General features: G+C 42.3%; 1 protein-coding gene across 1 annotated transcript; it reads left to right on the top strand.

Moving 5' to 3' along the window:
• On the top strand, window positions 1–22,500 carry LOC111972684 (PMS1 protein homolog 1). The gene is given in 14 exon segments (XM_070449305.1): window positions 1–88; window positions 1,179–1,333; window positions 2,599–2,781; window positions 2,878–2,963; window positions 2,965–2,978; window positions 3,089–3,117; window positions 3,120–3,254; window positions 5,759–5,876; window positions 10,231–10,442; window positions 10,966–11,270; window positions 11,272–11,633; window positions 11,636–11,756; window positions 21,905–21,972; window positions 22,019–22,500. Coding segments are annotated over 13 exon segments (2,133 nt in total). The 5' UTR covers window positions 1–88; window positions 1,179–1,201; the 3' UTR covers window positions 22,387–22,500.
• Window positions 22,501–25,531: the final 3,031 nt, after the last annotated feature.

Genomic DNA, 25,531 nt, shown 5'->3' with positions numbered 1-25,531 from the left:
GGAATCTGGGAATAATGTGTATTACCGCAATCAATCACCCCAACTACRTCGTACCCCAGTACATTGATTCGGTACCCCTTGTATATAGGTATTTTGTGTTATTTTATATCTATTTGTTCGTACTTTTTAACTGCATTATTGGGAAAGGGCTCGTAATTAAGTATTTCACGGTAGTCTACAATTGTATTCGGCAACAAGTGACAAATACAATTTGATTTGACGTCACTGGTTAGAGGACAATTTGTATCGAACAGCGAGTTACATTTTGATTCAAGTGGGTCGCCAACGCAGTAAGTTTAAACGCAACACTTTTTTGTTTTCCATGCTGAATTCAGTAGAATAGAGGGTAAAACGTTTGGGGTGTAYCGCTGTTTAAACTAACACTATTCAAAGGCCACACGGAATCTTGGAATAATCTATACATGGTAGAAATTACCTATAGATGGTTGGTATTTCACCRTTTAGTGTGGTCAGAGAAGCACATGCACGTCACTCATGACTTGTAGAAGGCTTATGTCTATATTTTGCGATGCTGATTTCGGGAGGCTGCCACCACGGAAAAGGGAACAAAACACTTTTTCTGTTGGATAACTTAAGTGAAAGATTGACTGTCAAATACATCTATTGGTGTGTGGCCAGCGACTTTTATAGAGACCCCACCACCAATATTCTGTGCCATTTCCTGGCAATTTTATTAACTCCGCGTTCTAAATCCTACACGTCCKAGCGCGTGTGACGTACAAAACCAAAGATATTGAACTGTTTGAAGCAYTCAGTCTTAAGTCATCTTAATGACTATAAACTTTTATACTAAAACCACCAATCTGAGATAAAAAGGATGTGTAATTCCACTCAATTTTATGGGTGAAAATGCAAGCTTGTGTAAGGTAGTAACACAAACTGTCCACATTAGGTAAATTAGCACAATATACTTTAATATGGCAAAATAATTAAACATGTCAATTTAAGATGATAGTATATGTTGCCCACTCACAAACTATTGCAACAATGACATRTATTTCTCACTCATTTAACAATTTAGAGTTTTTAAAAATGCCCTCAACCACAATTTAACCGGGCACTCCAGACTAGAACCTCCCAGACTAGAACCTCCAGTTGTGAATGACAGCTCATTGCACATCAATGTCACATCAATGTTTTCTTTCTCCATATTGCAGGTGTCCATAAACAGTAGCTAATCATGAAACAGCTGCCTGCAGAAACTGTGCGCATTCTGTCCTGCTGTGAGGTCATCACCTCTTTGGTAAACGTGGTGAAGGAATTGCTGGTGAATTCCTTGGATGCTGGTGCCTTGAGAATCGACATGAAACTGGTAAAAAAAATGTGTGTGGCCAGTGAAGCACATGCAAATCACTCATGGCATGTTGAAATTGTCACATTGTAAAGCACATAGCTATTTTACTTGTTTTCCCTGGTTGGAATTAGGCCTACTTAAAGGTATCCTGTTAAACATGTCCTGATAAAATGTATGTAACTATACACACACCCTCTCCAACTCCCAATACTGTCAGAAATGGTTATAGTGTACTCATATGGTCATGTCATCTGAATTCCTCAGATATTTTCCCATTTCGAGTGGGCTCGGCTCACCTGCTCTCTCTGTGAATTTGTTTTTCTTGGCATGGGGGAATACTTGAGTTCTCTCTCATGAGTGCACTCTTTGCCCACTTCAGAGCCATTTCTTAATGAGCTGTCAGCGGTAATCCTTTTAGGCAGCACAGCCAGGCTCTGAGGACACAGTGAAGCTTTTTGATTGGACTAATATTTCCAACTCTTCTCCTATATTGCCAAGAGGAAAGCAAATCCACTTATCAAGAGGAAAACATTTTTCCGGAACTGAACACCACATGATCAATATCAAACAACCTCCAAGTATCTCTTGCGCATAAACCTGCCTGTATGGAAGGAAGCAAATGTTTTTTTATTTTGTATTTATTTCACCTTCATTTAACTAGGCAAGTCCAGTTAAGAACAAATTCTTATTTTACAATGACGGCCTACCCCTCCACTAACCCGCACAGCGCTGGGCCAATTGTGCGTCGCTCTATGGGACTCCCGATCACGGCTGGTTGTGATACAGCCCGGGATCGAACAAGGGTCTGTAGTGATGCTACTAGCACTGAGATGCAGTGCAATTTATAAATTCTTGTACTTACACCTCATTGAATTGGAAACGGAGCTGGGGTGGACACTAACATACACTGAGTACAGCAAACATTAGGAACACCTTCCTAATAGAAACACCCACACATACTCAACCCATGCCTCAATTGTCTCAAGGCTTAAAAATCCTTCTTTAACCTGTCTCCTCCCCTTCATCTACACTGAAGTGGATTTAACAAGTGACATCAATAAGGGATTATAGCATTCACCTGGTCAGTCTGTCATGGAAAGAGCAGGTGTTCTTAATGTTTTGTACATGCAGTGTATATAATAATCAGATCAATCCACAAAAGAGGCTTTAAGAACTTAGAACACATAGGTGTTAATATGACACAAAAAATCAAATCTGCTTTCAAGGCTCTTTGAAGGGACAATACTGAACATTCTCTATTTTATGTATTTCATGTGTCTTAGGAGAATTATGGTCTGGATCGAATAGAAATCATAGACAATGGCTCAGGCATAAAAGCTGCTGATACTGCTGTGATGGCTGTGAAATACTACACCTGTAAAATCTGCAGCCACGATGGCCTGGAGCGCCTGGAGACATATGGCTTCAGAGGAAAGGCCCAGGGCTCCATATGCGCCGTGGCAGAGGTCAGAAGCAGCTCTCTTTTACACTAAATTCTGCTTGAAAAAGTCCAAAGTGGTAATAAGCAGCTGTGATAGATTTGCCCCGTGGTCTCCCACCAGGTAGCTGTCACGACAAAGACTGCCAAGGACGACGCCGGCACCCAGTACACGCTTGACCTCACGGGCAGGGTCATTTCCCAGAAGCCCTCACCTAGGGCAAGGTTTGGCATTTCCTTTTTACTGAAATGGAGTCAGTTTCCGACGGTATTTATTATGTATACGTTACAGAGAAACATTTTATAGGTAGACATGGGCTTTGATGTCTTTTCAGGTACCACAGTCTGTGCACTGAAGCTTTTTTAAAGAATCTCCCAGTGAGGAGGCAGTATTACGCCAACATGAAAAAGTGCAAGGAGGAGCAGAAGAAGGTGCAGGACCTTCTCATGGCGTATGCCACTGTAAAACCAGAGCTGAGACTCACCCTCACTCACAGTAAGGTACAACTTTGTTCTCACTGTTTATGAATCTTTTTGCACACAATAACACTTCCTACCACAAGGTGTCCTCATCTGTCTGCATTTCCATTGGGTGAAACCCAATCCCCGCATACCAACTCCATTAATCACTGCTTAAGCATCATTAATGCCATCAATGATTTGATACTTTAGTGTTGTCGTTGATAGGGTTTAAACGTGAAGCGAACCTTTTCTCTTTAGTCATACGTCTCTTTCATTCTCTCGAACACTGTCACTGCTCTCAGCTATTAGTTAGATCTTCATCAATGGCCCATGTCTTTCAAAAGTTACCGGCATTGGAGTAGTTCCAGTGTATTTAACACAACACACATCACATCTATGTCAAAAAGCCTTCCTCCAAAATTTCATGGACATTTATCTTCTTTTCACCTGAAATGTCCATATTTTTACCACTGGTGGGTTTATTTTGTGAATGAGATTGATTTTGTGGAAAATGTGTGATTTAGCCTAAGTTTCTGCTTGACAAAGTAAAGTCTTATTAGATATGGCATCTATGTAAAGATGGAGTTTTTCCACCATTTATCACAACTTTCCAGGAGATTAAATGGGAGACAATAAAGTATTGCAGAGAAATAAGGAATTATCGTTAAAAAAAACAACTACTAACACATTGCTTATGCTGTCACTGCAGTATCTTGAGAATTCAAGTTCTTTTTACGCAGGTTCTCACTTAATAGCACACCAATTAGTATACCAAATTTGTGTGGGAATTTGACATGTTTATGCTGTGCAGGAATCCATTCAGTTCTTGCCGGGCACGCTGTCCAGACTACAGAGATTATTTTGTGGTGCCAGTGAAAAGATGCGCAATTTCCCATGACCTGAACCCACTCCCTCCCGTAGTCATATTTAGTAAACTGTGGATGCCTTTGGAGCTGAGTTATGGAAGAAAGGAAGACCGGCAGAGAAAGCTGTAGAACACTGGGCTGCAGACTTAACCCCAGATTCAGTTTCAGTTAGTGGCCACTTGGAATAAAACATTAAGGGAAGGGGTCAGAGGTATAACACCACTGTATACTTTTCATTGAAATCACTCTGACATCATCAAGGGAGGAGCGTGCCCCCATTTCATGGCATCAGCACTTGGGAGGCATATCTGTATCCCGAACTTTGCACTTCGGCCTGTGTTGGGTTTCATGGCTTCTCCAAGTGCTGTTTACGGGTGTGATCCGTTTACAGTCACCAAATTGTGTGCTGCTGCTGCGGACAGCATACTTTCAGAAATCAACACCCAGGAGATATACTCGCTGGTGGACACGTCAACGACAAGCCCACCCGTGGGTGTGAAAATATGTTCTCTTTTAGTCTTGGACTAATTTTCTCTCACATATATCGGACATGAAGGAAAAGTAGAGGATTCCAAGCCTCYGTGGAGGTTGCACAGAGATGAGGAAGATTGTGTAACCTTGTGGTCACTGTGTATCTGCTTTCATTATGTAGTGTACATTGATCCAGTGGGTTGAATAATATGTTCAGACAACATGCTGATTTGGGAATGGTGTGAAGTACTGTCCGTTTATGCAGTGGAACTGCTCTCACAGTTTGTGACCTGCCATAGGCATCAGCGCACAGTAGCTTGTTCTCTAGTCATCCCCAAACCCCTCTGGTCTAGTTTAGGCCTTTTTAGAACAGATGACACACAAGCCCTATTCGGACGGGATTAGTTTTACTGGGGGAGGTCGGGTAATGTAATTATGTGCACAGCACAAAACACCACATCCGTGCGAATATGCCATGTCAATCATTTTCACATGACGGGAGAGGGATAATTCCAGCCAGAATAACCTCCTGTTTTTTGGCATGCAGACTCCAAGGTCCTCTGATAATACTTAGGGGTATTACTGTGTTTAGCAGGTGCTGCTTGCAGTTTGGGTTAGAACATGGGAACAAATGGATGCTTAAAATATAATGCTATGCACGTACTCTATAGATGAATGATCTGTTTTGTCTCATCAGGTTTTTACTCTTTTTAAAGATTAAACGGATGATATTGTGCCAATGAATTGATAAATTGCCAAAATGACCAGTTAATTAAATGTCTGCATACAGTTAGTTCATGGTTCTTATTGATATTATTTTGACATTCTTCCAACTGACAGCCATTATTAGGCTATCCTTAGACAAGTTGAAATATCCTCACGCCTAGAACAGCCTCCAGGCTTCCGTCATAATGGGGGAAAAAGAATTACAGGGGGCAGTTTGGTAAAACTAATCCCGTCCGAATCGTCCTCTGGAAAAAACAGACATACTGGGGGTAATAATTACATAACCTACGTTCTATAGTAATTCAAGTCCCGTGCGAATAGGGCTATTGTTGAACCTCTCTCCGAGCGATCCACACAGGTAAGGGAAGTGCTAGAGAAGAGGCTTTGATTGGTCATCGGGGTCTGCTGTTTTGAATGCGAGATCCGGCAGGTGGTCTTTTTTTAGGCGGACTGAAAATAAGCTGCTGCGTGTTGTTGCAGGTGGTGGTGTGGCAGAAGGCCAKGGTGTCCGATCACAGTATTGCTCTCATTGCTACGCTGGGGCCTAACGCTGTGGCCCACCTGCTTTTCAGTCCACCATCAACAAGAACAACCAGAGGTCAGTCAAACACCAGCATCACTCCGTCATGGCCCTGGTCCATCCAAACCAGTCATCAGAGATAAAAAATCACTCGTATACTGCAAAAATGTCATGTAAAAATGCTAAATAAGTGAAACGCAAAGATTTGTGTTTTTTTGCAGATTTTGCTGCGAAGAGACAAACATTAGATAATTTGTTTTGATACTGTCCAWATGTAGCTTGTTTTTGGTCGCAGGTTCAGGAATGGTTGAAAAATTGCAACACTTATCTGGAGCTAACTCTGCAAATAGCACTGCTGGGTGATTTAAAAAGAAACTATAAGAATAGAAAGGTTCAGAACTTTTGTGTAACAGCACAGTTGAAAAACATATGTCAAATAGAAATCAAAACTGGATGGTGTTCAGAGATAGATGGGAGGGGTTGAGGGTAGCTGAAGGATGGGACTAAATACAAACACAATTGTAAAATATACTGTGTCTATAAAGTGTATATAGTATGTATAAGCTGGAAGTAGAAGCCTAGGTCCAGATGTCCATTAGTTTACTCCAGTTAGGGGAGGGGTAGTAGGGTTAAGGTAAAATAATAAAGGAAAATATATATTTTTAAATATATATTGACATACATTTTTTTTTATAGCGATTGGAAATGATGCAGATGCAGACAATTACATTGAWGYCAGCTGTTCTTGGAGGTGTCCACACGAAGCTTGACTTAAATATTGCTGCTCTTGCAGTTCTGTCCTTTCCTGCAGTGCTCAATGACACCAATTGCTATTTTACTGATTCAATTCAGACTTCCATACCTCCCAATAGTACATGTCACATTGTTTTGCTTTACAATAAGTGGCCTGAGATTGGCATTTTCTCCTAACCAGGAGTACAATGAGTGATGCAAAACTGGGCACCATTAAAGATAGGGTGTGTCTAATTTGTGGCCCGTGGTGCATGTGGATGGCCTAGCGCCATAGAGAGCCATAGCACGGCTGCACTGGCACCCAGCCACTRGTCCTCCCACTGCCCTCCAGTCTTGGTCAACACCAGGGGTCCCAGAGACCCTCTRCCCATACCCTGGGTGTGTTCCACAGTCTGCATGAACCTTTCTCTGGAAGGTAGTGGTTGAGCTGCAAAACAAACAGGTCCACCACTGTCTGTGTGACTGACTGCAAGTGCAAAACCCAAGAGAAATACTAGACAGCAAGCTTGTAAAATGGCTGCATCAAGAGCTCTTGATTTCAAGCCAGTATGTGATGTTGGCTGGCTGTTGGGCAGCTATGTCCATGCCCTTTTCTCCTTCTGTGTGAGAGAGATTTGCTTTGCTGCTGGTAATTGAGTTGGCTGTGGAGCGTTAAGTTTCTGCTTGGTCACGGTAGGCGTTGTGTGGTTGCTACCTGCCGTGCATCTCCCGGCTAATGTGGCCTGACAGATATGGAGCGCGAGTCCCTTTCCCCCCGTTTCCTTTGTTGTTATTTTGCAGCAGGACTCTGGAGCCCAGTTATGACAAGGACCTTTGGCCTTTGTCCTCTACTCCCTGTAGCAATGAAAGAACACTTATTGCCTCCCCCTTCTCTGGCCGAAGCTTAGCGATCACGGAATCCAGTTCAAAGATTCCACACACAACTCTGGCAAGTTGATGTAGGAGCCATGCCRCTTGTGGAACAAAATGTTACACTTATTTTGGCAACGTGACAACCCACAACCATGCCCTTTTGAGCAAAGGTGCCATTGGTGCTCTCATAACCTGACCTAATGAGTAGATAATGAGCTGAACGAGAGGAAACCACATGTACCCGCAAAACCTCAAACAGTGTTGCATCAATGAACTGGCTTTCCGTTTACTATGTGTTTTAAAAGTTATGAGARGTTTTGTATTGCTCATTAAAATGATCAGTGTGCCAATCTAAAACAAAGCTATGTGTCCCTGGAACTACTTTTTCCATGTGTGAGGATAGTGTTTTGTTTTGTGGTACAGCACTATATATAGCCCAGCCACAGTGATTGCTTTGCAATTTGTTCCTCTCTTGCCTGTTATATAATATTAGCCATAGGTCTGGCTCATGAACATCATTTGCCAGATAAGGAAATGTTTTTGTGTACCAATTTATTGTACTTTTCTCTCAACAATTCTTAGACAGTCCCACCCTCTTCATTTATGCGGTGAGAGATCTGCTTGAATAATCAGTCATTAGCCAGGAAAAGATMATCATTCATCAGGTAGGACGCCAAGCCAAGATGTGTTCCAGTTCCGGGCTCATGGGTGTGACACGTGAAGACGTGTGCAGACAGACTGGGGAACACAGCCCCGGCCTATTGCTCATGTCACCTGAGAAACGTTTGCATCAATCTTAGGACTTTGTGTCAYTCCTTGGACCTCTGTTTTGCAGATTTGGGTAGATTATCTTGCAGATTTCACAAACCTCAGAGTTCTCACTTGGTTTGTTTTATTATTTTCCTTTTCTTCTGGTGCCTATTATCTTTCTCAAGTATTTTATCACTTTAGYCAAGATAGAATTGTTTAACAAATTTTGTATAAAAAATATTATTGGGGAAAAAAGTTCGRACTCGTAATCACTCCTTGATTGAGTGGACAAATCGAGAGTTTAAGAGACTTCGCTTGGTCAGTTTTTCTGTGCTGCTTTTCTAATTACCAGAGCAGGGTCCTGTGGCAGTGAACACTGCTGCCAATGAGGCCCAGATGCCTCTACACAACTCAGAATGGAATAATAGGGCTCATTCATAGCCAGGCAGTCAGCAGGCAGGATCAACTGTATCACAGTAATTGACAAATGTTGTAATGGCAAAGTATATGTAATGWACACAGCTATTATCAAGGTCTCAATGGCAGTAATTAGAGAGTTTWAAACTCCAGTTGTATGACCCTGATGCTCGTCAACTGCGAAGCTTGTTAATTTAGAATTGTTTTGCCCGAGTCATGCAGTGAGAGATCTGCTAATTAAGTAATTTGGAGCAGTTTCTCTTTTCACCAACACTTATCTATCGCATGCCGCCAACATAAACTATTTTCTTCGAGTTTAGAAGGCAACAGCATTTAGATGTCATTGGTTGTTCAAACTTTTACAAAGTGTCGATGTGTGATGTGATGTGTGATGTGTTTGTGCTGGGGGGAAAAAACGATGTGAATCCTTTAAGATTTAAAACCCTTGAGGATCCGACACGAATCGATTTGATAGTGTACTTTTTAAAATCTCAAAGTTCATGAGATTGTATTTTTCAATAACTTGGTTTGAAGTTAACATGGTTTGGCCGTGAAATTTTAAACATGTTAATATTGGGTGTCTGGTTTTTGGTAAGAAAAGATTATTGTAAGCGGTTGGTGACAGTGCAGTGCATAGGTAAACAATGAAAGCATGGAGAATTGTCTCTCCTTGTCCATAGAAGGAAACAAATAAGTKATTTAGAAATTTGGGTGAACTATCCCTTTAGCATTCTGTATTTTTACATGGTGTTTAAATGACAGATGCCTTGTAAGTACAGTGTAGATAGCTACATATTGTTACAAATTATACAAAAAGCATGTTTGTAACTACAGTAGCTATGTAAAAATGTCTACATAATATTCTACCTGCCTATGTACTATACATGTTAATAGGCAGAGGCACTTGGTATGAAGTGGGACCGAAATACAAATATAGAAAATATAATTTAGTTTTGCACTGAAATTGTTCCCCAGTTATTATGTTGATTTTATTTATTTTAACAGATTGTGTTAGATTATTTCCCAAACCTGGTATGGATTGCTCTTTAGCAAGCTCCAGTAACCCCAACAAAACATCTATCATTGAATGATCGACCTGTCCACCAGAAAAATATCATGAAGTTAAAAACATGCTTTTTGTGTTCATGAAATGTACACGTGTTTCAGATGTTTTGGTAAAGAAAATAGGCAGCCAATATGATAGAGGTGTTCTATAAACAATAGCTTCTCAAATTGCTTGGACAAAGTATTTTAGATGTGGTTATTTGTTCTCTTAGTTGTACAGTGAGTATTCACATGTTACATTCACTCTTCATTTAACCTACGTTCACACAAGTCGTCCAAGGAAGTCATAGACCACATTTATAATTATATATATATTTTTTTTTCAGAAGCACACCCAGTGTTTTATTTACCTGAAGATGAAAAATACATATGTAAAGCCGCTCCAGCTGAAGACAGCAATGAAAGCTTATTTCCATTATGGCCCTCTCAAGTATCACTTTGTCCTCGCATAGGCCTGTCTGTTATCCCAAACGTAGCTCTCTCTGTCATTGATAAAGTCACTTTGTTATGTAAATGCTACAACACTGTCACTGTGAAGCATTGCCCATAGTATCACCGCTGCAGTTCTGATACGTTCTCTCTGCTTGACCATCAGGTGGTCCGGCAGCACTACCTGGCTCAGTACCCGGCAGACTCTCTGCCCGCAGCCGTTATCCCACTATGATGCTCAACATCACTGTTCCCGCATCCACTGTAGACGTCAACGTGACCCCCAAGAAGACCCAGATTCTGCACCAGAACAACGTTTTCTCTTTTTTTCTAAATTTCCTTGCGGACAGATTCATGTTCCACAKTACCACTATCATTCTATGAGCTTTGGTTGAAAGAATACAAAACTTAGGGGAAACTACATATGATTGAGGATGTTCAAAAGATTTATAAAAACAGACAGTAGCTGCAGAACCAGTTACCAGTCAATTTATCCTTTTCAGCTTTCTGACCGATTCAGCTGCAAATATGCATGCAAGATCCAGTTAGCAAATTTATGATTTCCCTACATGTAGCTTCTACGGTACAGCAAGGAATCCATTTACTTACTTTGGCTAGGTAACGTTACTGTCCCTTTGCCCTTTGTCCAACTATCTCATTTATCTCCTCAAAATAACTTGATTGATTTTCTGTGATAAAAATAGAAAGCGCTGACAGTAAACACTAAGTTGCCAATCAGTTCCTTAGCCACCACCATTGGAAATAGGAGGAGCTGACCAGTGCTGTAATTAACCACATTAACTAAATGTGCAGTTACCTGGGTGCACAGCCACTGCCTGTAAAGAAYGGAAAGTGAACAGCATGGGCATTWGTTATTTCTCACAGAGACTGTGACTGTTAGGAGGCTGTGCTGGCAGCATTGGAGACGCTGTTGGTTTCCTTGTATGGCCCTGGTTCGGGGTCTCCTGCTGAGGCTCCACCAGTCACTGGAGAAGATGCCTACAGTTGCCCATTATCACTAGGCAACTGTAGGGGAAACGCTGACGTAGAGGACAGTCTTATGGAGCACAGTGTCACTGTGGCCAAAGTGCCATTTGGCTGCAGTGATGGCTCTCCATCCAGGGTAGTGGCTMGTGACCAGACAATAAACACTAGCTCCTCCTCTTCCTCTGAAGACTGGATAGTCCACCAAATCCCAGGGGACTTTGACTTTTCCACTATTGGAAGATGAAATTGCTTTGACCTGCAGCGAGATAACAAATCCAGGCCCAGCCAAAGGCCTGGAGAGGCTCAACAGCCATGACCAAGATCCTGACAAAGACGTTGAGCAGTTATCAGCAGTGAGTTGGAGCCGAGGCACGGCTCTAACAGACCCCTCCACAGGAGTGCCACTGCAGACCGTCAAGGTCCACCTGCCCACCGGATGCAGCAGTGACCTGGGCCTGGTCGAGGCCAAGGATCAGAGCAGCCCTGGCAAAAAGGTGTCCAACGCTATAACAGAGAAACGTGCGTCACTGAAGGCCTACAACCTGATCAGTAGCCGTACCATGAGGATCCCTCTGTCCCCCGCTGCCTGTTTGAGAGGGAGACCCGGGCAGAGGTTCTCCAGGAGAAGCCCGCAGCAAGCCTCCAGGACATCACCTCTGCCGTGCAGGAGAGATGGAAAAACCTGGGGGAGGAGGACCGAAAGAAGTGAGTTTCCAGACTTTACCTTCGAAGCAGTTTCCARTTGTTATTATTAGCAAGGCAAAAAAAAGAAAGATTGACCTGTCACTTGCATGTGTAAAATATGGCCCTGGAAATTCTGCTTGGCTTATTCKTGTTGCTACCCAGACAGAATTYTTAATATGAGCTATGTTTATATTTTCCAGACTGCATCTGATTACTAGGTTACATGGTCAATATTTTCCACTGTAAAACAGGTATTCTGCATGAAATATCTCCTTTTTCCAAAGTATGCCATGCATCTTGAGCGCTCAAAGGTATTTTGCTGGTCAGACGGTTAATAAATTGAATATTCTGTATGTGGACACACACTAACCCTCTCCTTTGTCTTGCCCGTCTGGTGCGACTTGTTCGTAATCAAGATGTTGTAAGGAAAATCAGCAAGTGCATAAGATGGGCCACATTTCTTGAATTATACTGAACAAATATATAAATGCAACAATTTCAACGATTTGAAATAAATTKATTAGGCCCTAATCTATGGATCTCACATGACTGGGCAAGGCCCAGCCGTAGGCCCACCCACTTGGTAGCCAGGCCCAGCCAATCAGAATGGGTTTTCCCCACAAAAGGGCTTTATTAAAGACAGAAATACTCCTCAGTGTCATCAGCTGTCCMGGTGGCTGGTCTCAGACGATCCCGCAGGTYAAGAAGCTGGATGTGGAGGTCCTGGACAGGTGTGGTTACACATCGTCTGTGTTTGTGAGGTTAAACGTACTGACAAATTCTTTAAAACGATGTTGGAGGCGGCTTATGGTAGAGAAATGAACATTCAATTATCTGGCAACAMCTCGTGGACATTCCTGCAGTTAGCTTGCKAATTGCACCCTCTGTGGCATTGGATTGTGTGACAAAACTGCACATTTTAGAGTCTCKTTTTATTGCCACCAGTACAAGGTACACCTGTGTAATGATCATGCTGTTTAATCAGCTTCTTGATATGCCACACCTGTCAGGTGGATGGATTGGCAAAGGAGYAAWGCTRACTAACAGGMATGTAAACAAATTTGTGSACAACATATGAGAAAAATAAGCATTTGCTGTGTTTGGGATCTTTTATTTCAGCTCATGAAACATGGGACCAACACTTTACATGTTGCATTTATATTTTTGTTCAGTATATAAATTATGAACGAAAGTATATAAACATGTTCGAGTATTTCGCTTTGTTGCGGTTTCGACTAATAAAAATAAGATGTGGGAGAACGAAACTGATATGAATAAAATTCAGAAAATGCAATGGAACATTTTATAAGAAAATGTGAAACTTTAGGAAGTCACAAAAACCTTAAATTTTGTGACCCTGCTTTAATTGCCTTTCCACAGCTGAGAGGCCATGCTTTTCAGTGGTATCTGTATAGTACAGCACACTGTAATAGGGTCTGCGTGACTCATGATTCAGCACGAGAGAGGTCACTCACCTTTGTGCTTCCCTAATAGTGAAGAATTGTTTTAAATCGGACATATATATATATATATATATATTTTACCTTTATTTAACTAGGCAAGTCAGTTAAGAACAAATTCTTATTTTCAATGACTGCCTAGGAACAGTGGGTTAACTGCCTTGTTCAGGGGCAGAACGACAGATTTTTACCTTGTCAGCTCAGGGATTTAATCTTGCAACCTTTCGGTTACTAGTCCAACGCTCTAACRASTAGGCTACCTGCCGCCCCATATCAAAGATAAGCAATGCACGTCGTACTGCCATTAGGGACTTTCGAAAAAATKGAATCCCAGAGCTGACAYGGTAAAAATCTGTTCTTCTGCCCCTGAGCAAGTCAGTTAACCCACAGTTCCCCGGGCGCCGAAGACGTGGATGTCGATTAAGTCAGCCCCCCGCACCTCTCTGATTCAGAGGGGTTGGGTTAAATGTGGAAGACACATTTCAMTTGAATGCATTCAGTTGTACAACTTACTAGGTATCTCCCTTTCCTTTATTTTCTAACAACATCCAGATGCACATCCACACGCCAGTAAAACAAATCATAAATGYCATTATCTCCTGATCTACATCCACTGAGACTGAACAACTCAACCAGCATCACGGAATAACATCATTACCCTCTACTAAAAGCACTCCACCCAATTATCGTGAATTACTGCATACCAATTTAAAGAAATTGAAAGGACGGAAAATGTGTCTCAGCGTTAGCCTACGTGTGGAACTTATGTAAGGTATGGACGAGTGTATGGAAAAAGACATCTGTTTAGAATCCCACCTTGTGTTACCGCTGTCTTAAACGTGAAATAAGACGAGGCAAATATTTGGCTCCTTTTCGACGCCACTTCTAGGAATCGTTATCGCTCTCACGTGAACTCTAGTAACACAGGTCAGTTGCATGTGTGGATGCCGTGCATAARCCAAAATACTCATTTACACGGAAGCGTATGGGAGTGCAAGTTAGCAGATTCAATTGCCTTTACCCCCTTACACCAAAGCAGGCTTTTTATGAGTGTAATTTGGTTTACCGTACCTCTAGGACATAGCAGCAGTGGCACACCTGGGATCTCGTCTCATTGCCCTCTGATGAAAGGTCCAGAGGCATTASCAGCAATATTATGTTATTGTAGTGTTACAACCTTTTGGGCTTAATTGATTGACAATCTACATTATACTTACTTACTCCTTCTTCCCCTATGGGACATAAGGCTACAATGAGTTCCTTCCACCACTCTCTGTCCTTGGCCACGTGTTGTGCCTCGCCCCCACGAGAGGTTCATCTTGGACAGCTCGTCCATCACAYTTCTGCGCCAGGTAGTTTTAGGTCTTCCAGGTTCTCTTTTCCCCGGTGGTCCACCTTAGGGCAATTTTTGGGATGCTATCCTGCTCCATCCGGAAAACATGGCCAAGCGAACACATTCTTCTTATCTTGATTTGGTYTGTGATGCTCTGGCTTTTGGTCTTCCTGTAGAGTTCGTCGTTGGTGGTTTTTATTTTGCCAGAAAATTCTGCAGATTCTTCTGAGGCATCCATTATGGAATGCCTCAACGTTCTAGGTGGTGGGCAGAAAGCCGAAAAACGTGAAGTTGATTGATCTCCATCGAGGGAGCAGATTTTTTGTARATCAGTGAAACATTGTTATAAAGACTTTAAAATTTGTTGGCACCTTCAAYTCTTGCACATTTTCATAAAAAGTATATTTCAACACTGTCTGCACAGGCACATGATCAATTAGCCTTTTAAAATGATAAACTTGGATTAGCTAACACAACGTGCCATTGGAACACAGGATTGATGGTTGCTGATAATGGGCTTCTGTACTCCTATGTAGATATTCCATTAAAAATCAGCCGTTTCCAGCTACAATAGTAATTTACAAGATTAACAATGTCTACACTGTATTTCTGATAAATGTTATGTTATTTTAATGCACAAAAAAAAATAGATTTTTCAAAAACAAGGACATTTCTAAGTGTCCCCAAACTTTTGAACGGTAGTGTATATACTAGGTGGGGTTAGTCACCCAAGTCATAGACTGTTTTCTCTGCTACCGCACGGCAAGCGGTACTGGGGCACCAAGTTTACAGTAGGACCAAAAGGCTCCTTAACAGCTTCTACCCTCAAGCCATAAGACTGCTGAACAATTAATCAAATGCCCACCGGACTATTTCCATTGAGCCCCCCCTCCCCTCCATTTGTTTTGTACACTGCTGCTACTCACTGTTTTATCTATGCATAGTCACGTTATCCCTACCTACATGTACAAATTACCTCGACAAACCTGTACCCCCCCCACATAGACTCGGTACCGGTACCCTCTGTATATAGCCTCGTTATTGTTATTTTGTGTTTTTGTTTTAGTTGATTTGGTAAATATTTTCTTAACTCTTTCTTGAACTGCACTGTTGGTTAAGGACTTGTAAGTAAGCGCTTCACGATAAGGTCTACTACACTTGTTGTATTCGGAACATGTGACAAATAAAGTTTGATTTGATCTTGAAGACTAAATTCAATCAGTGGCGGTCTGTGCCGTTTTAAGATGAGGGAGGACAATTTTATTTTTGAATGAGCATGACCTTATTTCTATTACAGCATATTGGATGACTGTCATTCATATTCCCTTCACCCAGTTCAATGTAACATTGATAGGTTTAGGCTACTACACGATACTCTAATTTTCCCTGGACCCATCATGAGGTTGCTACAACCTATTCTATGAACGAAAGATTACAACGTAGGTGCACAGGTCGGGAGAACATTAAGTGGACAGACAGCGACACATTCAATACCGCCTTGCCTGCATCTACCTGATCTAGGCTGTAATCATTAGTCCAACAGTTGAAAACGAGAGTTTCTATTGCTTCCACTTAAATGTTTTTCAACAGAACCGGCAAAATGAATACACCCCTGGTCACACGGTAACACAGTTCACATTCATAACAGCCACGTTGTATTCCTTGTCACATCCGCGCTCTCCTCATCTTTTCCCTTTGTTTGTGGACTTTAATGCACAACACACCAGCTGTATGTGACCAGGCYAAAAAACCTTTCCAAGCCAAACAATAACTGCTACGCACAGCCTACATTGTTGTCACCATATTAGCTAAAGTAACGTCATAGTCAAAATAGCTAATAGATCTAATGCGTTAGAAAACCCGCTACAATCATGCAGTAACTTTACAGTGCATTCGGAAAGTATTCAGAACTCGAGACTTTTTCCACATTTTGTTACGTTACAGGCTTATTCCAAAATCGATGAGAAAACAAACAATTTAATCCATCTACACACAATACTCCATAATGACAAAGTAAAAACTGTTTTTTTAGAAATGTATTAACAATGTCTACACTGTATTTGATAAATGTTATGTTATTTTAAATGGACAAATTGTGCTTTTCTTTCAAAAACAAGGACATTTCTAAGTGACCCCAAACTTTTGATCGGTAGTGTAGGTCCTGGATGGCAGGAAGCTTGGCCCAGTGATGTACCGGTTCGTACGCACTAAACTCTGTAGCGCCTTACAGTCAGATGCCGAGCAGTTGCCATACCAGGCAGTGATGCAACCGGTCAGGATGCTCTCGATGGGGCAGCTGTATAACTGAGGATCTGGGGACCCATGCCAAATCTTTTCTATCTCCTGAGGGGAAAAGGTGTTGTCATGCCCTCTTCGACTGTCTTGGTGTATTTGGACCATGATAGTTCATTGGTGATGTGGACACCAAGGAATTTGAAACTCTCGACCCGCTCCACAACAGTCCCYTCGCTGTTAATGGGGGCCTGTTCCTGTAGTCCACGATCAGCTCCTTTGTCTTGCTCACATTGAGGGAGAGGTTGTTGTCCTGGCACCACACTGCCAGGTCTCTGACCTCCTCCCTATTGGCGGTCTCATCGTTGTCGGTGATCAGGCCTACCACTTGTGTCGTCAGCAACCTTAATGATGGTGTTGGAGTCATTTGGCCACACAGTCATGGGTGTACAGGGAGTACAGGAGAGGACTAAGTACACACCCCAGAGGGGGCCCAGTGTTGAGGATCAGCATGGCAGACGTGTTGTTGCCTACCCTTAGCACCTGGGGGCGGCCCATCAGGATGTCCAGGATCCAGTTGCAGAGGGAGGTGTTTAGTCCCAGGGTCCTTAGCTTAGTGATGAGCTTCGTGGGCACTATGGTGTTGAATTCTGAGCTGTAGTCAATGAACAGCATTCTCACATAGGTGTTCCTTTTGTCCAGATGGGAAAAGGCAGTGTGGAGTGCGATTGAGATTGCGTCATCTGTGGATCTGTTGGGGCAGTATGCGAATTAAAGTGGGTGTAGGGTATCCGGGAGGATGCTGTTGATGTGAGCCATGACCAGCCTTTCAAAGCACTTCATGGGGCGGTAATCATTTAGGCAGGTTACCTTCGCTTCCTTGGGCACAGGGACTATGGTGGTCTGTTTGAAACATGTAGGTATTACAGACTCGGTCAGTGAGAAGTTGAAAATGTCAGTGAAGACACTTGCCAGTTGGTCCGCGCATGCTTTGAGTACACGTCCTTGTAATCCATCTGGATAAAAAGGCATTTAGCGCTTCTGGTAGGCTCGCGTCACTGGGCAGCTCGCGTCTGGGTTTCATTTTGTAGTCCGTAATAGTTTTCAAGCCCTGCCACAGCCGACGAGCGTCAGAGCCGTTTTTTTTTTTTAAAGGATTCCATTTTAGTCCTGTATTGACGCTTTGCTTGTTTGTTGGTTCGTCTGAGGGATTTCTTATAAGCGACCAGATTAGTGTCCCGCTCCTTGAAAGCGGCAGCTCTAGCCTTTATCTCGATGCGGATGTTGCCTGTAATCCATGGCTTCTGGTTGGGATATGTGCGTACGTTCACTGTGGGGAAGATGTTSTCAATGCACTTATTGATGAAGCTGATAACTGAGGTGGTATACTCCTCAACGCCATTGGATGAATCCCGGGAACATATTCCAGTCTGTGCAAGCAAAACAGTCCTGTAGCATCCMRGTCATCTGACCAGTTCCGTATTGAGCGAGTCACTGGTACTTCCTGTTTTAGTTTTTGCTTGTAAGCAGGAACCAGGAGGATATAATTATGGTCAGATTTGCCAAATGGAGGGCGGGGAAGAGCTTTGTATGCATCTCTGTGTGTGGAGTAAAGGTGGTCTAGAGTTTATTTTTATTTTTTTCTCTGGTTGCAGATGTGACGTGCTGGTAGAAATGAGGTAAAACGGATTTATATTTGCCTGCGTTAAAGTCCCCGGCCACTAGGATCGCCGCTTCTGGATGAGCATTTTCTTGTTTGCTTATGGCCTTTATAGAGTTGGTTGAGTGCGGTCTCAGTGCCAGTATCGGGTTGTGGTGGTAAATAGACTGCTACAAATAATATAGATGAGAACTCTCTAGGTTTCTTGTCTGTGAGCTGTTAGTGTTTCTTGTTTTGTATTATGTTCTGTTTTTTAAATTAAAACACTCACTCCCTGAACTTGCTTCCCGACTCTCAGCGCACTCGTTACAGTCTATCCCGAGCTCACTGGCGCAGGAAACTGAGGGCCCAGAATATTTTATACAATGTTGCAAGGAGCTTCAGGTCAGACCCAAGTTAATAGTTGATACAGTGTTTCAAGTTTGTTACAGACAGGCCATGCGTAGCCAATGTGATTTATAGGATATGTATTTTTATCAGGATATTTTCTACCTGAAGGCTGCAATGTTTTTATTTGTTGGCTTTATAGGCTATTTTTACATACAGTAGTTGGAAATGGCAATAGAAATGACTTTTTTAGATTTGGATAGAATTTTGATTAACCACATGACAATGATTTGGAGATACAAAGACGTTATTATAAATYAAACGAAACTGTTCCATATGAAAATCATAACTGGCACGCCAGATCGGTAGAAATGGCAAGATAAATTGCCATTCCACATGAGAAAGTTTGCCGACTCCTCGTGTAGCCTATTACCGGCAACTTCAGGAGTATAACGGCAGAATCTGCGAAAGCCAMTAGGAGTGGGAGGAGGATGTTCTGCACAGGTTAATATATWTTTTTTTTTCATTGTATCTTTATCTCTGGCTCCCTCTTGAGTCATTAGTGTCTTATTTCATCTAGTGAGCTTAAATTTCCTGACTTTATTGTCCCCATGGGGAAATTTTGWTGCAGTGTTTAAATATAAAACAAATTGACAATACAACTTCCATAACAGTTACATACCAATAACAAGAGACTAGCCTGCTGGCCTTACTGGGTCGATAGGAACATTAGCCCAAGCTATTTAGGAGGGATATCACATCTGGCACAAATTAATGTCTAGTTTTATTTTTCATGCTGAGAGGTGCCCTATACCTGTGCCGAGAYGGGAGTAGTTCAAAGTCCGGGTACAGGGGGTGGTTTGTGTCTAAAATTATTTTGTGATCCTTGCGGAAGGCCCTGACCGTAAAAAATCTCATCCAGGCCTGTCTGTTTGACTCCAAGTTCCTTGCTTGCTGTGGTAATAATACTTCTTAGCATATATCTCTGGCTGACAGTGGCAACATTAAAAGATCCCAGCTTTTTGAGAAAGTACAGTCTCTATTGACTCTTTGTAGATCAGGTCTGTACATTTACTCCACTGAAGCTTATTGTCCAGGTATTTGTATTCCTCTACAATCTCTATAGCATCAGACAAGCTCAATGCATATATAGTTGATTTTATTAAAACATATAGGTTGTGTCTATATATGGAAAAATACACGTTTAAATATTTTGACCAAACGATTATTATTAATTTATTTATTTCACCTTTATTTAACCAGGTAGGCCAGTTTACAACTGCGACCTGGCCAAGATAAAGCAAAGCAGTGCGACAATTAACAACAATAGAGTTACGTGTGGGATAAACAAAAGTACAGTCAATAACACAATAGAAAAATATATATACAATGTGTGTAAATGGAGTAAGGAGGTAAGGCAAAAATAGGCCATAGTAGCGAAGTAATTACAATTTAGCAAATTAACACTGGAGTGATAGATGTGCAGATATGTGCAAGTAGAAATACTGGTGTGCAAAAGAGCAACAAAAAACTGTAAATAAAAACAATATGGGGATGAGGTAGGTAGTTGGATGGGCTATTTACAGATGGGCTGTGTACAGCTGCAGCGATCGGTAAGCTGCTCCGATAGCTGATGCTTAAAGTTAGTGAGGGAGATATGAGTCTCCAACTTCAGCAATTTTTGCAATTCGTTCCAGTCACTGGCAGCAGAGAACTGGAATTTAAGGTGGCCGAAGGAGTTGTTGGCTTTGGGGATGACCAGTGAAATATACCTGCTGGAGCGCGTGCTACGGGTGGGTGTTATGGTGACCAGTGAGCTGAGATAAGGCGGAGCTTTACCTAGCAAACAATTATAGAATACCTGGAGCCAGTGGGTCTGGCGACAAATATGTAGCGAGGGCCAGCCGACGAGAGCATACAGGTCGCAGTGGTGGGTGGTATATGGGGCTTTGGTGACAAAACGGATGGCACTGTGATAGACTGCATCCAGTTTGCTGAATAGAGTGTTGGAGGCTATTTTGTAAATGACATCGCCGAAGTCGAGGATCGGTAGGATGGTCAGTTTTACGAGGGTATGTTTGGCAGCGTGAGTGAAGGAGGCTTTGTTTGCGAAATAGGAAGCCGATTCTAGATTTAATTTTGGATTGGAGATGCTTATTATGAGTCTGGAAGGAGAGTTTACAGTCTAACCAGACACCTAGGTATTAGTCGAAAGAACAGACTTTTGGTTGACCAAGATTTTTTTTTTGTCGGGGACAGCCCTAGTACTTATTCCCCTATGTCTCTGGCTGTTAAATCTTCCATTAAATAGCATTGGCATGTTCTCTCTACGGACCCCTCTGTCGGGCTTTTCAGACTATCCCTCGATTCGCTTTTAAACGTGCAAGAAACCTAAGGGACAGTCTGGTAAGAGCAGATTAATATATACCCCTTCAACTTTTTCTGTATACCCTRCCCCCAGGCAATTTTCTATGTCATKATTGTGTGAACTGTAATGCAATGACCAATGGTGATTTCTTTCTTCACCCTCATARGGGAATGAAAACAAAATGTGTGGTCCATTTACTGTCAAGTGCTCATGTGGCTATTATTATGTTGGAAAGTCTAAGAGTGAATTGYAAGTTTGTATTACAGAGCACAAGTGCAACATCAGAACTGGTGACGAGYAGTCCCCTGTAGCCGGACACTTTAATGCGGTCAGACGTGTGCAAACTGACGTTCCAGGACGTTCCAAGTTGTACAGCCACATAATAGGGGAGGTAATAGATAAAAATGACTGTTACAGAGAGAGGCGTATTACATTCATGTCTTACAAAACAGAGAGCCCTAGAGGCCTTAATGAAGAACTCGTGTTAGGTTGCTTCCTGTGAGAAATGTGCAGTTTTCTTTGTTTCTTTTTATTTTGTGGGAAAACAGTAGAAAATGTATATAAATAATGATTGTGAAAAAAGCAGTACTACAATGTGATGTCCGCTATAAATATGGGTGGATGTCTATAGTTCTCCAAACGCTGATGAGGGCTGCCTCAGAAACATTTGTTTTGACCCCTGCTGCTGCAAAAAAACAAGATGTTTCAGCGAGTACTTGTTTTTCCTTTCTTTCAGGAGATGATAATATACCATTTCTTAATTGGCTAAAGGGTTTCTGGTCCTTGCAGGTATGACGATAAGGCAAAGAAACACCTGGAACGCTATGACCTCCAGACCAAGCTGGCCTCAGATCGAGGTGTGAGAGAGCCCGAGAGGGGGCTCAGTCTGGGCTCCCCGCTGAGTCGGCCCCAYGGCTAGAAACACAAGGACCTGCCTTCTAACCAGCCGGTCCTGGACCAGCTCTTCTCCTCCCAACTCCAGAAGAAGAGAAGCCCCGGGCCCAAGCCCTCACAACCCCTGCCCGTTCAGTGTGGTTGCTCTCAGGCAGCGGCTTAATCGCCTTTCGTCCCAGAGCGTCCCAAGACTTCAGGGCCTCAGGCTTGTAAACGGCTTGGCCTCTCAAAGCGCCTGGGTCGTTTTATTTGGTAGAAAGCTCATGTTGTTAAATCTGTTTCGGGTGGAGGAGGCCTTGCTGTTTAGGAGACTTCTGCAGAATAATATACTTCCCGCAGCGATCCTGCAGAACCCTATACAGTTAACAGATGGGTGACATATCACTCCAATTTCTCACCTGACAGAAAAAAGGGGAACATTGACACGATCTTGTTCTCAGCTCATAAGTTCAGAGCGATTTCATGGCGCATTCTATAATCTGGTCATTATGTAGCACCCCTTATGTATTTAGTTACACTTAATTTTACAGTTTGCTATTTATCTGATATACTTATAAATAAAACTGTGTAGTTTTTTATAATTACATAATTCCTTTTTGGATTACTGTGAGATTCATTGAAACAAGTACTACAATGTCCCATTTGGTATCAGGTACAGATTTGGTATCCTTGATTAATATGTTCTTGTATTTTTCTAGTTTCCTAGTGGGTGGCTGAGTGTACTCAGGCTCTCTGGAACATAGAGAAGGGAAGTCCTGAGATGAGTGGAGTGGCCTTCTCTGATCCCAGGCTTGTGGCAAACGGGTTTCAAATCCGACTCACTCCAGGAAGGGTAGAATATGAAATTAATAGATTTTTCCATGGTGGTAGGTAAATTGACAAATGTATGCTTGAGTTGAAAAAGAGAAATGTAAAAACTTCACAACATTAGGGGACCCAGCACTGATCCCTAAGGAACACATTTTGTTTGGCTGTTTGGTGAGGAGATCGACCCTTTCCATGTTACCTGGCTTAAGCGATAGACTAGAGCGGATGCAAATCATTTGTTTTGCAAAACAAACTGAGTTTGAACCTTTGAGGGTTTCCAGACAGTGATTGGCTTGAAGAAACATGACTTTTCTTTGCACAAGCTGACATTTTTAGCAAATCCCCTTATTAACACTTATGATGATGACATTGCGAGGATAAATTGCTTTAGAGGAAAGAAAAATGTCAGCATTTCCCTGGTCCTGGTGTTGCAGTTGAACAAGCCGTGAAAGTTCATTGGCTTGTTAAAAAGGATTTAAGCACTGGAATATTTCTCGATCGTTCTCCTAGTATGGTACTTTCATCCAACTTACCTTCTTTAGCTGGTAAATAAAACGGTACAGTTTACAGCCCACCCGTTCCTTTTGAGAGAAAATAGGCCTTTATTATTGTTTGATTCAAGCTGTTTAAAGGTCTCAAGAATTGTCCAATTCGATTTAACAAAGGTTGGGCCCATTGGATCATTAATGTCATAGTTCACAAATAATTTTGAAATGTCAAACATAAGAGCTGGAGTAACAGGATTATGGTCAATTATTTCTGACAGAGTTGCTATGTCAGTATTGGATTAGCAGTGGATGAGACAGAAAATATAAAATGTTCCTCCATAATGCTTCCACCGTATGCAACATGTTAGAGTTGATGAAGGGATTTTTGTATTCTCACTAGAATCTTGTCTAGGTGCTGACTTGGGACCAAATTCCCCCTGGTGAAAAGCGCTAAATAGATCCACCCCATTATTATGAGTCGTCGTTGTAATCCCTTGCCATCAATTATGGAGGGGGAAAATTCAAGTTAAGATTCAAAGACCACAGATTTACCATGTGTATTAGCTTTTTGATAGCTTTCCAATGTTTCTCTTTTTGGTCAATATGTGTGTACCGGTATTCTTTTATCTGGGCTTTATTTGTAAATCGTGAAGTGGCAGAACAAAATTGATCGTGAGGGGGGGGTGAACRGGGGGGGTTCTGAGGTACTGGAACGCATGCAAAAAAGTGTCAAACACAACATAGCAGCACAAACAGCCAGGTAGCCTACTATATAGTTGTGCTGAAATGGACAGCGCTCTCCGGTGCTGATTAAATGCCAGTTTATGCTTGATCCGAAAATGTGGTCGGCGGCTCGGAGGTATGGAGGGTGTGACGCAATTGCGGAGCTTCCGGAAGCATGTAGAGGCCACAATAAGTTCTGTACTCCATCGCCGTGTGCCTCCCGAATTGTGTAACAATGCAGAGAGCTCCGTATAGCTGTGCATATCAAGAAGCTGATTAAATAGCATAATCATTACACAGGTGCACCTTGTGCTGGGGACAATTAAAGGCCACTCTAAAATGTGCAGTTTTGTAACACATTACAATGCCACAGATGTCTCAAGTTTTTTAGGGAGCATGCAATTGGCATGCTGACTGCAGGAATGTCCACCAGAGCTGTTGGCAGAGAATTTAATGTTCATTTTTCTACCATAAGCTGCCACCAACATCATTTTATAGAGTTTGGCAGTATGTCCAACCGGCCTCATAACCGCAGACCACGTGTAACCACGCCAGTCCAGGACCTCCACATCCGGCTTCTTCACCTACGGGATTATCTGAGACCAGCCATCCGGACAGCTGATGGAACTGTGGGTTTGCACAACCYAAGAATTTCTGTACAAAATGTCAGAAACCGTCTCAGGGAAGCTCATCTGCATGCTCGTCGTCCTCGCCAGGATCTTGACCTGAATGCAGTTCGGTGTCGTAACRGACTTCAGTGGGCAAATGCTCACCTTTGATGGCCACTGGCCCGGGCAGATGGTCGTTGTGTGGGCGAGATGTTTGCTGACGTCAACGTTGTAAACAGAGCCCCATGGTGGTGGTGGGGTTATCGTATCGGCAGGCATAAGCTACGGACAACAAACATTTTATTGATTGCAATTTGAATGCACAGAGATACATTGACGAAATCCTGAGGCCTATTGTCGTGCATTTATCTGTTGCTATCACCTCATGTTTCATTATGATAATGCATGCCCCATGTTGCAAGGATCTGTAAACAATTCCTGGAAGCTGAAAATGTCCCAGTTCTTCCATGGCCTGCACACTCACCAGACATGTCACCAATTGAGCATGTTTGGGATGCTCTGGATCGTCATATATGACAGCGTGTTCCAGTTCCCACCAATATCTATCAACTTCGAACTTCGCCATTGAAGAGCAATGAGACAACATTCCACAGGTCACAATAAACAGCCTGATGCGAAAGGAAATGTGTTGTGCTGCATGAGGCAAATGGTGGTCACACCAGATACTGACTGATTTTCTGATCCATGCCCCTACTTTTTGTTAAGGTAACTGTGATCAACAGATGCATATTTGTATTCCCAGTYATGTTATATCTATAGATTAGGACCCTAATTTATTACAATTGACTGATTTCCTTATGAACTGTAACTCAGGAAAATCTTGAATTGTTGCATGTTGCGTTTATATTTTTTGTTCAGTGTCGATGTCACKGCAG

Source organism: Salvelinus sp. IW2-2015, linkage group LG2, assembly GCF_002910315.2.
Source record: "Salvelinus sp. IW2-2015 linkage group LG2, ASM291031v2, whole genome shotgun sequence".
Taxonomy (NCBI): Eukaryota; Metazoa; Chordata; class Actinopteri; order Salmoniformes; family Salmonidae; genus Salvelinus; species Salvelinus sp. IW2-2015.
The sequence above is the reverse complement of the archived record's forward strand: the minus strand, read 5'-3'. Positions and strand labels throughout refer to the sequence as shown.